The following is a 13756-nucleotide window of genomic DNA, read 5'->3' as shown; positions in this document are numbered from 1 at the left end:
GCTGGTTCATGTACCCCAGGCTGTGCAAGGCAGCACAATGCTGTTTGTGAATCAGAGCTGCAGCACAGGATCATCCACAAGGCCCAGTAAGCATTGGTAATGTCTGTGTCTGAAAACAACATCCCTGCCCTCCCAACCCATAAAATCTTGTGTATAACCCAGATTTTTAATTTATCCCTAGTCAGCTGCAGGCTGCTCTTGGCAAAGCTAGGCTGCCAGATGCATTTCTTCACTGTGTTCTCAGAACTGCCTTCTCCCAAGTGCAGTGTCACACGGGCCCCACAGATGGCAGGGAAGCTCCAGGAAAGAAAGGCAGGAACACCTGAGAGGCCCAAACCAGCATCCTGCTCTGTCCCTGCTCCTTCAGGGCTGCAGCTTGCTGGCTGCAAATGCAGCTGAGGATTTGGCTCTGACACCATACTGGGACAAGACAGGATAGAGATGATGAGCAGATGATTTCTGTTCAAAGGGCTTCATATCATGTTCAGGCAGTTCCTGCTTGTAAACCTTGTGGTGTTTAATTGATAGAGAGTATTTTGACATTTCAGAGAATCTCAAATCCAAAGGGTCAGTATAAAGTAATAGTTGGAGGTCTTGACAAAGAGGAATATCCATTGCTGCAAGCATCCAGTTCTGCTGGATGTTAAATGTCTTAATACATTTATTTGTGAGAAGAAATGTTTCGATTTACTAGTAAAAAATCATTGGTTAAAGAAGAAATATAGATGTGCATTCAGCAGGGGCTGTATAGCTGCAACCAAAATCACAGCTACAGGAAGACAATGTTGCAACTACCAAAGTGTCAGCTGATTGGGGTTTTTGCATGGAAACTGTTTATAAGACAAACAAAGCAAAATGCTACCAACTAACCTGTGCCACTCCTACCAAGTCTGTATTTTAGTCCATGGTACTGGCCCTGCTCTTTCCACAATGCTGATCCTAGTTCTGTGCTGTTGGTTGTGCTGTTCCCCATGCTGCCATGCTCCAAAAAAGAAAGGGATAATATATGAGTAGTATTACATCATCATAAACTTAAAATCTGCTGAAAAAAAAAGATAAGGAGGTGTTCAGCATACATTTCTGGAGATGACTGTTTCCTTGCTGAATGCTTTGGATTGGCTGGACTTGCACATTTCCCTTGTTCTCAGCAGTGATGCTGATGTTTTGTGCCCTGCAAAGCCTCTGTATGAGCTGTCAGTTGGATGAGGATGCACAGATATCCTGTTTGCAGAAGTCCAAGATGCCTACAAACCAGTAAGAAAGTACACACTTAGAGATGCTATCAGCTTCAAAAGTAGTAAGTTCTTCAGATGCTATTCATTGAAACAGCAGCATAGAGGTCAAACTCCCCTTCTGAATTGCAATTACCAAGTTAGTCTCACAGAAGTCTAACACAGGACTTCTTAGACCTTTGTTATTAACAAGATTAGGTAGAACATCTCCATGCTGTCTAAACAAAAGGGCCATAGCTGTGCACAGAAGGCTGCCTGCTGCAATTCTTTCTAACTCTGAATTAAGAACTTATCTTTACCTGCAGGTGTGCAATTAAACACTGATTCTGCCAGCTGCACAAAAGACTCTCCAAGGATCTCCTGATAGCTCAGGTGACTTGCATGAACAAGGTACTGAGTGGTGTCCTTGAAAAGCAGATCACTTTCACCATACTTCCAGGACTGAAAGAGCTGGAATTCAGAATCCAATTTGCTTCCCAGAGATTCCTGAACAGAAAAAGAATAAAAGTTTCACAGCTTAGGTAATTAAATAGTACTTTTATCTAGCACTGTTCTTAGCAGTACAATAAGATGCACTTCTACAGTGCCTTATTTCTCAGCAAAAGTATGGCCTTTGTAAAATGGGAACTTGGGAACTGGTGCCAAAACACCCCTTAAGAGAACCCAAATAACTATTTTCTCAATCTCCTATGCACGTTTTTAATTCTTTTGTATTGGATCTGGAGGCACTAGTATATAAAGCTTTCAATCGTGAAAGGGTTTTCAGCAGTTGAACATAACAAATGTTAACATGCCCAGCTGTTCCCTGTTACCTGTCACACCTGAGATTTCAGCAGGAAGTCAGAGATTTTAGTGACAGTGACTGGTCGGGTCATGACTGCGCTGGGGGGAACGGGGCCCAGGTTACAGCCAGCCCATTCTGTGACTGCGGCGCGCGTTCCGTCCGGGCACAGGAGCTCAAAGTCAAGGGGGGAATAACCTCTAGCCCAGCCAGAGCTGCCCAGATCTGAAAAGAAGATGAAATGAAAGGTAATCCTTTTGAAAAATTAAAGCAGAAGAGAGGGTGAATCTCAAATAAAATGTTAAAACTTGGGAGGGAGAAGGTTAGTCAATGTGTTCAAAACAAACACAGCGTGCTATGTGGTCATTTCCTAGGAAAGCATAAGGACCAGGGCAGTGTCTTCACTGAGGGCAGTGAACTTAAGCTGCACCTATCAACTAAAATAGAATAATTTCAAGGCATATGAACAGCATATCATGTCTCATCTGCACCTGTAACCACATCTCTTTCTGGAAACAAAGGGATTCAGCCTACATGCCCTTTGCTCCCCCAGACAAACTGCTAATTGCTGCAGGAATTCCTGTGGGTTTCCAGCCCCTTATATCTTCAGTTGATTTTAGAGAGATTAATCTCTTAGAAAAGCCTCTTCTCTTACTGAAATTGCCTAAAATATAATTTTATTTTGCTTTAATGAGAGTTCCTTTTCTCCTTGACTCTAAGAAAAACATCTTTTGGTTTGCCTTTTAAAGCTGTGAAATTTAAAGCTTCCAGAAATTTAGTGCAGTCTCCAAGGATGATTATCCCAACACACATCTTTGCACTGGGTGATTCTTCTTCTTTCCTCTCTTACAGTATCTGAATGTTGAGCTTTACTGGAACACCTACATGCAGAAAGCTTCTAGCAATCTTCCATTTACAAACACAACTTCATGGACCTAGATTAAACCTGTACAAGCTGATCCTTATGAGTGATGGTTGCTTTGTGGGAAGTAACTGACATTAATGAACATTCTCAAAGGAAAAGAGAATATCTGTATCTCACCCTCTATGTTCTGGAGCAGGTTTGAGTGTTCCAGGAAAGCTACATCTCCAAAGCTTCTTCCACTGGGATTGCCAACTAGGCACCTAGTGCAAGAAAAAAAAAGGGATCAAAGACAGCACTACATGGTGACTGACTTTTGGACAGCTAAAACTGGAATAGCTGGAAGTATCCCTCCCATCTCTAATCCCTTGGAATATGTCAATGATCTCAGCATAGAGATTTGCTGAAACAATCCTTTTCATTCCTTACAGCAGCTTCCAAGTCAAAGCTGCTGCACAATGTGCACCTTCCCCCATGCCTAGGCAGGAAAGAGAGTGGAATTCAACTAAATACATTATGTACATTTCATAAGAGTGCTTCCTTAAACTTTCCTTAAAGTTTCACCTTTAATAGTCTTCTCTGCCTCTGTCTTCAACTATTTTTTTTTAATCTCCACTCTATTTAATTATCTCCTATATGCTACACTGCTTCTTACGACAGCACCTCTGCTCTCTGGTCCTCTTTCATCCCTTCCCTATAATGAGTCAGTACCAATGCTCTAAGCTGTGCATGTTTGGCAGCATTGCCTTGCTCTGGAAATGGTTTAGTGACCATTTTAAACCATCAGTCAGCTGAACATCCCATAGCAACTGCAACCAAAACAAAATACACACTAGCAAAAGTTTATACAGACAGATGCTTAACAAATAGGGGGGAAAAAAAACTTTCCAAAAAACCCAAAATCAGCAAAATAAAAAGGCAATTGTGGCTGTTGCTCTGCATTTCTGACTCTCACCTGAGTGCTCCCATATTGCCATAGTAACGTTCGTTGTGGCTTGCAGCACATCTGCTGGACACTCGAGCTCCTTCCACCTCCCCATCTCCAATGCACACCTTGCACAGGTTTCCATCTGCTCCTGGCATGCAGCCCTTCCAAAAGTAACTCTGATAAGCTGAGTAAAGAAAACTGAGATGAGATTAAGGCAAGGTGTTCCCAAGCCTCTTCACATATGGGAAAAGACAGGAAAGAAATTTCATCCTAACAGCTAGCAAGAAGAGGGCTAAATAGTGTGACACATGTAAAACATGAGGAAAAGCTGCTTTAACACCCTCTGAAACTGTAGTCATCAGTTGCTGGTTGGATCCTCATGGCCCTGTTTCTATTTTACTCACAAATTTAAGCCTTAGATTTTCATGGTCTAGTTAAGAGAAGCCAGAGGCAGCCCTTACCAGAGGCAATATCACAGTTCTCAGTATCATTCTGCTGAGCTCGCACTGTGTGTCTGGACAGAAGTAACCATCCTGCAGGACTGTACAGGTGACTGTGGCAGGATCTCCTTCCCCTCAGGTTATGGATGTGAATCTGTTTGGCACTTTTCTTAGCTAGGGCAACAGCATAAACTGGTGGTAGTGCTATGAAACAATGACAACAACCAGTTATACCAAGGCAATTAAGTGTTCCACAAGGGTACAGCCCCCCTTCCCTCCCTCATCTTGTCACAGCATCTTCAGTTATATTACAGGACCTGCTCTTTGCTTAGCCACAAAGCTCCTGTCCTTGCACAAAAAATTCTATTCTAAACCAACACAAAAATAAACTCCTGCATAAACCCTAGAAAGTTTCTGTTACCTTTGTGCTTAAGATGAATTAGTTTCCCTGTTTTCTCCATGGTCTCAGCTGCTGGGGCACAATCTCCCCCTGGAAGGAGAGATTAACATTAAGGATCTTGCAACTGCTGTCATTCCTTTTATATGGCAGCATGCCTTCAAAACCCTTGTGATCCTCTTCAGCCATGTCAGCATCTTTGTCCCTTTAACAGAAGGGATAAAATAAACAGACCAAATGCTAGAGCCAGTTAGTGGAAGAGCTGAGAAGAGTATTTGGACATTTATACTCATTCCTGCTTCCATCACAAAACATTACAAACTGTGGAAATTAAACTATATTCTTACCAGTACTTTTTTGATTCCCTCTCTCCTTGATAAGGTCACTTGAGAACTCACCATAGCATTCTGCAGCTACAGGCACCAGTCCACATCTCCCTGCAATGTACACATGTGTTGCATCCAGGGTGACAGCATCAGCCTCACTACTCTGCCAACAGCATTAGAGAAAATAACAAAAACAGGATTTGCATGAATTAAGTATCCAAGCAGTAGGATTTCTCCACTGGCTGAAAATTCCCCTGCATAAATTCCCTCTCATTCCCACTTATTCCTCAAGCTAGTTTTCCTCTCTTTAGCTCAGACAAGACATACATAGCCTGTGCAGTCTTACACCCTGAGCAGAAGGAGTCTCCTACCTTGATCATTTCAATGCATTTGGTCATGGAAGTTGCCTGGACACAGACTAAGGGGTCGGATTTGATGTTCAGTGCCCACTCCTCACATTTGCTCAGCTCAGCATCACTGATGCAGCACCAGCGCACGACGCTGTTCTCCAAGGAGCTGCCTGAAATGGGAGCAGATCACATCACCAGTGCACCAATCTGTGACACGTTCAGGGGATTTTCAGGGAAATGCATTTGTGCCTGGAGAGAGGAATTATGTGGAAGGAGAACTTTCTCTTCCCTTTCCTTAGCTACAGTTCTCACCTTCATGGCCGAGCCCCTTAAGGAGAGCCACATAATCCAGACCAAGGACATAGGCAAGCTCCAGCTGCTCCTCGAGAAGCTGCAGGTGCTGAGTGGCATCTCGGAACAGCAGGTTCTTTCCCCCAAAGGGTGCTGACCTGAAGAGTTCAAATCGGGCTCTTTCCTTTCCTTTCTGCCCAAAGAGGCGCTAGGACAAGAACAACACTTTTAAATGGCAACAAATCTGCTCATTCTTCCAGCAACAGGCAGCCTCAGCCTTCCCTCCCTTTGTATCAGTGGTCAAGATATCAAATACTATTTATAAATTGAGAAAATGACATGAAGAAAAATGAGCCCTGCCTGAACCTATGAGTCTCCTCAGCCACATAAAAATTGATTCAAGTTCCATGGCAGGATAAATATCATTAGCCATTTTGCAGTTTGTGTGTTATAGCATCTTCCCCTTCTTTACTGATTTATTCTCAGCCTCCTACAGAAGAACTCTTTAGAAAAAAACAAAACCTTACACAAGCCAATGGAAGATCCTTTCCCTGAACAAACAATTTTTAGCTCTTTACTCACAGTAACTATGTATTTCTCAAGAAAAAAGGCAACCTGGATCATGATTGCCACACAAAGATGGAAGCAAAACCTGTGTCTGGACATAGACAGTTTATAATATTCACTCACTTGGATCATGCTCAGAAATTTGTTAGTGATCTTCTGGAAGTTGCTGCGGGTGACGATGCCACGGCCAGGCCCCTTGCCCAGGTTACAGGTGCTGTATTCAGTCAGCTCAGCTGTGGATCCATCAGGACACAGGAGTTCATATTCCTCTTTTTCTGACTCTGAAACAAGGAGACACTCATGAATTTCTGACCAGAGCCATGACTTGCCAGCAGGCACAGAGATGGAATATAAAATGTTTTTCAGTGCAGGTTGCTAAAGGTTATGCAGGCAGCATGGTGTACCAAGCACACTTGGGAAAGTTGTCTTTGGTAAATACTTCTTATAACAAACAGAGAGACCTCAGCCAGACCTGCTCCAAAATACTCTTTAAGCTGTACCACTCTAAAAGCATTTATTTAAAAATACCTGCAAATACTGCTGCTAACCACCTTTGGTACAGAGCTCAACTGAGTTTTAAAGTACAAGGCAGGTTTACAGGAACTACACAGTTATGCAGCTCAATATGCTGAATTTTAAAAGGAATCTTGCAACACAGGCAAAGCAAATACTGACAGCTAATGAAATCTCCTGTGAGCAATCATTGCTCACTCACACTTTCCTGTTCTGTTTCTTTCTGAGTTGTGTGGAGAGCCAGGAAATACCCCTGAATTGCTTGCAGGAATTGAATTTTCCCTGGAAACAACAAAAATATAGGCATATACCTCAAACATCTACACAGGAAAGAGCACAGGCAGAGATGAAAACAAAACTGCATTTTTAAGATTACCTGTGGCACTCATAATTCTTAGATGATCTAAAAAGGCAACATCTGCCACTCCATCCTTCAAGCACCTGCAGGAAGACAAATGCCATCCTATTAACATTTTACCTGGCTTTCCTACCTTTAAAGTTCTTTTTCCCCCAGAAGTGAATTCAGGCCCAGTGTCCCAGAGCTCACCTGAAGGCTCCCTCAGAGTCATAGAAGGGTTCATTACTGCTTGTCTCACAGAAGTGGTTCCTGTCTCTGACATAGGATTTTTGTCCTTGGCAGAGAGCACACAACTGGGGAGCAGCAACACCAACCCCAGGGATGCAGCTTGCATTGAAATACTCACTAATTGCTGCAGGTGTAGGGAAAAAACAAAACAAAACAAAACAAAAGAAAAAAGTCAAATGGGAAAAAAATCAGAAGAGGAAAAGGGCCAAACATATCATGGCCATAACTAGTTCATCCTCCATCTGCTGGCATTTCAGTTACATTCACTGTGGCCAGAGGTAGCCCTATGGCTGCTATCACCTACCTTGGCTCAGAGGCTGGGACTCATCCCAGGAAAGATAATTTCTTGCCAGGAGAAAGCCAAGGGGAACATTCCAGCCTGATGTCCACCTGGCCCCGTTGTGACAGCTGCGCACACCTTGCAGCCTCTGGACATCCAGACTTCCTCGTTTGGCAATGGCCACAGCAAACACACAATTTCCTGCAATAGCACAAAATGTGTAAAAAAAAATCTCAATTCTGCAGCTTCCATCTCTGAAGAGGAGCTGAACTACTTCAGTGAACATGGCTAAAGAAGAAATTATCTTAGGGCTATTCAATGTAGGTACTCGTGCCAGGAACTTAACCATATACTGGCTACATGGCACTTGTCAAACAAGCAATGCAAGTTTGTCAGTACCACAGGCAGAAAGGCTACTGGGTACAAAGCACCACTGGGATTTTAGTCATCATCATTAAATATTTTAGAAACAGTTGCCAGCCACCTCCATATTCCTACAAAGTTAATTAAAAACATATTGACTTTTTTTTCAAGAAATCTAGAGCCATTTATTAGCCAAATCAGAAGTACAGTTTATTCTTTAGCTTCCCAGCCTACCTTGATCATAGATCTCTTTTGCCACCACTGCCAAACCGTACAGCTTTACAGCAGAGTAAACATCTCCAGCATCCAAGGAGGCAGCATCTGCTTTATTTGCCTTCAAAACAACAGAAAAACGCTCAAAACAAGTGTGTTTACAAGGAAACAAACCGAAGGTTCAAGACCACAGTTTCTGCTTCAACAAATTTTAATTTAGTAGTTTTCTTTTGCCTATTTATTTCCAAGCAGCTTTCACTATTTCTTGGAGATTGCAAAGACATTAGCTGGGGTAAAACAGTACCTCTGGCAGTATGCTCACAGGATTTAATTCTTGCCTCTCAAGTGACTGTGTACATTGTCATTTAAGCAGTTCAATTGTTTCAGTATCATTTATTTTCCCACAGTTTCTGTTTACCAGTTACTTTTCCAAGAGGATTTGGACACAAAGTCAGTTTTCAAAGTCTCTGTGAACTCACCCTGATTTTATCAATGCAGTCATATGTATTGTGGGCTCTGATGCAAGAAATCCTGGTAAAGGAACTGGCAGGAGTGAGGGGCAGCACAGCTGTCAGCACTTTGGAGAGCTCAGCACACTTTCTTTGTTCCAGGTCAGACAGGGTGCACCATCGAAATTTCTTCCCTGTAGCATCAAAAAAGAAGTCAAGATTTGTAGGATTTCATGAAAAACCCTCAGTTTAACACCTTATGGAAGAGAGAGGTTATTCTATTTTACTTAAGTTCCCAAAAGCTTGATTGTGCTCACTCACACACACACACTTAGAGGCACCCAAGACATGTGCCCACGTGTGACCAAGGTCACTTTTTCCCCAACATGAGGACAATATTTGATGCTGAATCTTTAATATGTCTTTGCTTCCTTTTGACTGAAAGCAACTAAACAGTTTTAGGCAGATTTTTGAAGAATCAGCAATTATTATGGCAAGAGCTTAAGCCACAGAATCTTCCTTGCTTCAACTTTAGTGAATTTTAGGTAAGGCTGTCACCCAAAATTAGGAGGAACCAAAGGTGAGGATGTGCTTATGGCTATGGCTGTTTTCCTGTTGGCATAGCAAGAGAAGGAATGGCACTTACACTGCAGGGTAACATCTTCCTGCAGATGAATCCAGAGTGCAGATTTTCTCCTAAAGTCAACTGGGATTTGACTCTATCAGAGCACAGACCCTCTAACCTTGATGTAAACATGCATTCTCTGGGGTTTATCAGTTTTACTGCTGCCCTTGGTTATCAATACAGGCCATGCTTTCAGCCTCTGCTCTGCTGTTTCCTCTGGTGCTTTCACACAGCAAAAAGATGCAATTAAGGGTGGAGGTGAAGCTGAAACTTCCTTTTTCAGAAGGACTTGGAGACTTGGTGGGTTTAAACCAACTATAAAGCTACATCTTAAAGGAATCCAGACATGCCAACAGAATTTCCTCTTTTGCTTTAGGCTGCAATTACTCCATCTTGTATTATTCCTCTGAAATATATCATCATATACATCTCCAAGAAGATACTAGACGTTTAAGGAGGAAAAAATGGGACTGTTGTACACAAAAATAGCATGCAGTTATGTAACTCGAGAGAATCATAAGCCATGTAATGAAAACCAGGACTGAACACACAGAAAATGCCACAATATCTCTAACATTGTCATTTCCAGATGTTTAAGCATTTGACTCTCTGGAGAACTATTAATACCAGAAATGTGTACAATTAAATCATGGAAGTTTTTATTTCTGTGAGCATAGCACCAGACATTAGTCCTCCACTTGTTTTGCTGCTAGTTCAGCACAATTCCAAGAAGAACCAGCAGTGGTTTTAGAGGGGAGCAGCTGGAGGTCCCCTGCTTCATTCTGACACCACTAACGAGTACACACATCTCAACTACTCAAAGGAAACAAAGCCTCACTGAATTACTAAGGGAGTTCTGCATCAAGCTGCTTCAAAACGAAAAGGTCACCATCTGCCAATGATCAAACAGAAAAAATACAGGCACAGCTTCAACTGCAACTTCTTTCTTTGCACAGAGGAAAACAAAAGCAAAGCATTTATTAGTTTGAATGTCACCCACCCAGAGGCAACCCTTCTCTCTCCCTCTCTGCATCAGCCTTACCTGAAGCCAGCAAAGAGGTGATTAGGACAATTAAAATCAGTGTCTTCATCATTACAGCTGTTCAGCAAGGATCTTCTCTCTGCCCTGACGCTCTGCCTTCTCATACCAGGAATTCCACAGTGATTACCAAAGCTTCTGCAAGATAACAAGGGGGGTTTGGATATCAACAAGGATGAACCAAGATTTTAAAAAACAGTCAGAGGATGGTATATCCTTGTAGCAAAGGAGAAAGGGACAGGGTCCCTTTCCTACCCACAGATGGAAAATATCCATGCATTTTCTGCTCTATTTTTATCAGACACACAAACGAATGTAAGCCTCTGCTCTAAAAAGAAATAGAACTGCTGTTTCCAAAGGCACCCAAAGGCTTTGGGAGATGGGCAAGATTTACACCTAACTTACAAAAAAGATACCAAAAGCTAAGTGAATTATCCAAACTACTGACCATATCTCTCTACAGAATACTGAAGGGTCCCCTCTTACATTATTTTTTTTTCACCTGATAATGGCTTATCTCCTGAGTTATTTAAACAAAAAGTAATCCTATGCCTCCCTAAGAATTCAGAACAGACCTGGGACACTGTTGAGTGTCCTGATCCTCTTCATTCCATCCCAGCCCAGTAATCTCATCCAAACTGCTTCATTCTCCTATTTTCTAATGCTTAACTGGAATTATTATTACCTCTTAATTACTCCACAGCAGCTATTAACATCATTAATTCTACAGAAGAAAAAAATGCATTTATTTATATATTATATATGAGAGATGAAATACATTGATGTATTATATATAAACAGAAGTGTCTGATGATGTATAAAATATTGTGAATATGGTTTAATCTTTTCTGTTCAGGAAAGAATTAACTGTTCCAAGAGTTCTGGAGAAATAGAGTCTTTATCCTACTTTCTTTTCCTTCTTCATTTTACAGATCTCCCTGGTGCTTTGTTTATTTGATGTATTTTTGCAGATACATTTCCCAGATTTCTTCTGTTGCCTCATGTACCCTTCCCTGGTGATTCAGTCATCATTCCCCACTCACGTATTGCACATCCCCTGAGTTTCACAAGTTCCCTCTCTAGATCTGCAACATTTGCTGAGGTGTTGTTTCCCACTGATCTGATCACAGCAGGAGTTACACAGGACCACAGGATGGTTTGGGTTGGAAGGGACCTTCAAGCTCACCCTGTTCCACCCCCCTGCCAAGGGCAGGGACACCTTCCACTAAATCAGGTTGTTGTAAGCCCCATCCAGCCTGAGGCATTCCTCATTTCTTCTGCACTGCCTGGAACAGAGGTTAGACAGAGTTAAAGGAATGAAGTTGGTATTTATTAAAGGCCTTCAAAGGATACACCCTGGGCAGTGCAAGAGCCCAGCTGAGGCCACACCCAAGATGGACACAAGATGGACAAACAGTCTGAGTTTTCACACTTTTTAAAGTCCTGGTCAATTTACATTTGGGGTTAACTGTCCAATTACAGCTTCAGACTATGAAGTCTCATCCTCCCAGATTGCTCTCCTCAGTTCCCCATTCTTTACACTTTATGGGCCTGAAGCTGAAACGGTGTCAGGCTGGATAAGGATTGTTTTGTCTAACTCAGCTGTGAAGAGAACTTGCTGACACTTTTTAGGGCAGTACAGAATCTGGAAAATATGAAAGCTAAAACTTAAGGCACCACCTGAACCATTCTGAAGCCCAAAATCTCCAGTATCTCATTTGTTGGAGGAGCTGTGGTATTAATCCCCTCTTTGACTTGGCTCAGGTGCACAGGCCTAGCACAGCTCAATACCCTTAGGGAAGTTTTATCCCTCAGTGAGTGCAGTCTATATAATCTCACCAGATGTTAGAAAACCCCATAAATGTAATAACAAGACATATGATAAAAGTAATTTTAAATTAGTTACATGTCCACATATTTACTTTTAATTCCCAGGAGAAAGATTAGATCAGGTCAGATTATTAATCAGTTTAGCCTTGTGACAATTATTTTACACTATAAACAAGTGTGTTACATTTAACTGCACCTTAACCTCTGAATCACTTCCCAGTCAATTCTGGGAAACTTGTCTGTCAGGCCCAGCAGTGGGGTGCTCTTACACATCAAAGCTAATGGTTCTTGCAAGGCTTGTACCAAAGCACCTAACAGCACCAAATCCCACCTTCTTTGAGGTTTTACTTTGTGCCAATCCTACCATTATGTACGGGACATGTAAATCCCAACAATTCAGTCAGGTAATAATATTACTGTTTCATGAGGTTTGTGTCTGGATTTCCCCTCAAATTCCACATATTTAGCAATGAAAGACTTTCCTGTACATGTTAAAGATACTTATACAGATATTACTACCTATAGTGATGTGAAAAAAGGGCAGAATCACATGAAGGTATTATAGACTTCACTTAGGCCTGGTCAGGAAAAAACACAAATATAAATCAGGAATTTAAATTAAATTAATCAGCTTGCCTGAGGACCATGTCCTAAAACACTAAGGATGTGGAAACACAGCCAGGACTCTTGAATTCTTTTCCTACTGATTCACCATATGAAACTACCCCTCTGTCACTGTCAGAGACAGGTAATTAGCTACTTCCCAGCAGTGTAGCATTTACTCATCTAGGAATGCATCTAAGAGAGCGGAAAACCAAATAACCTCTATAAAATTCACTCTGGGCAGGAGGCAGCCAGGCAACACCCAGGCAAAGGACACCAGAGGAGGAATAGATGTTACTGCACTACACCACCAGACACCTCACTTGGAGGAACAGCACCGTGTCTGTCCCATGTCGTGTGTCCTCTCCCTAAAATCCCTGCCTTAATATTCCTGGGGCAAATAACTCACCTGTGTGTCAATAGCAGCGCTGAAAAGCAGCTGAACTCCACCTGCCCCATCCTGAACTCTCAGCAGCAGCGCCGTCCTCCCTCTGGCCACAGCCCACAGCCCCTTCATGGGGCAGCTCCATCCCCACAGCACCCACCCTCAGGAGCCACCACCCCGTCTCCACTCTACATCCCCGGGAAAATGTCCCCACATCCCGTCCCCTCAGGGCCGGCCCTATCCCCACCCCACATCGCCTCAGCGACGGCCCTTTCCCCCGCGCTAAGAGAACATCCCTCCTCACAGATCACACTCCCCTTTGAAGAACAGCCTCGCAGCCGTATTCCCATTCCGGGTCTCCCCTCAGAAATGAATCCCTCCCCACACGATATGTTCCCTCAGGAATAATCCCCTCACACACGCCATGCCGGCAGCGCCCTCCCACTCACGGTCGCGGCCCCGCCCCTGGCCCCGTCCCCTCAGGGCCGGCCTATCCCCACTCCACATCGCCTCAGCAACGGCCCTTTCCCCCGCACTAAGAGAACATCCCTCCTCACAGATCAAACCCCCCTCTGAAGAACAGCCTCGCAGCCGTACCCCATTGCGTGTCTCCCCTCAGGAACGAACCCCTCCCTACACGGCGTGTTCCCTCAGGAATAACTCCCTCACACACACCATGCCGGCAGCGCCCCGCCC

General features: G+C 43.1%; 1 protein-coding gene across 2 annotated transcripts; it reads right to left on the bottom strand.

Annotated features, from left to right (window-relative positions):
• Positions 1-613: 613 nt before the first annotated feature.
• Positions 614-13729, bottom strand: LOC131090961 (melanotransferrin-like). 2 transcript variants are annotated; one of them, XM_058036668.1, is made up of 18 exons: positions 13658-13729; positions 10246-10380; positions 8609-8772; positions 8151-8250; positions 7578-7754; positions 7235-7397; positions 7064-7128; positions 6298-6455; positions 5629-5815; positions 5338-5486; positions 5039-5129; positions 4665-4733; positions 4265-4447; positions 3831-3987; positions 3056-3138; positions 2054-2238; positions 1532-1718; positions 614-1244 (listed from the first exon to the last, which is right to left on the bottom strand). In XM_058036668.1, exons 2-18 carry the CDS (start codon positions 10295-10297, stop codon positions 1195-1197), a joined length of 2220 nt encoding a protein of 739 aa, XP_057892651.1. In that variant the 5' UTR covers positions 10298-10380; positions 13658-13729; the 3' UTR covers positions 614-1194. The 2 variants fall into 2 exon arrangements, with proteins under 2 accessions (XP_057892651.1, XP_057892650.1); XM_058036667.1 differs by lacking the exon at positions 13658-13729 and adding an exon at positions 13085-13161.
• Between the last annotated feature and the right edge of the window lie 27 nt (positions 13730-13756).

The sequence above is a fragment of the Melospiza georgiana genome, chromosome 18 (genome assembly GCF_028018845.1).
Source record: "Melospiza georgiana isolate bMelGeo1 chromosome 18, bMelGeo1.pri, whole genome shotgun sequence".
NCBI classification, from domain to species: domain Eukaryota; kingdom Metazoa; phylum Chordata; class Aves; order Passeriformes; family Passerellidae; genus Melospiza; species Melospiza georgiana.
The sequence above is the reverse complement of the archived record's forward strand: the minus strand, read 5'-3'. Positions and strand labels throughout refer to the sequence as shown.

What these genes read in the sequence shown, in the direction of transcription:
- LOC131090961 (XM_058036668.1), bottom strand. Translation starts at nt 10,297, where the DNA reads ATGATGAAGACACTGATTTTAATTGTCCTAATCACCTCTTTGCTGGCT. An exon ending in TGTAGCTGCAGAATGCTATG is followed by an intron (nt 4,734 to 5,038) that starts GTGAGTTCTCAA and finishes CTCTCCTTCCAG; the next exon opens with GGGGAGATTGTGCCCCAGCA. An exon ending in GTTTAATTGCACACCTGCAG is followed by an intron (nt 1,245 to 1,531) that starts GTAAAGATAAGT and finishes ACTGGTTTGTAG; the next exon opens with GCATCTTGGACTTCTGCAAA.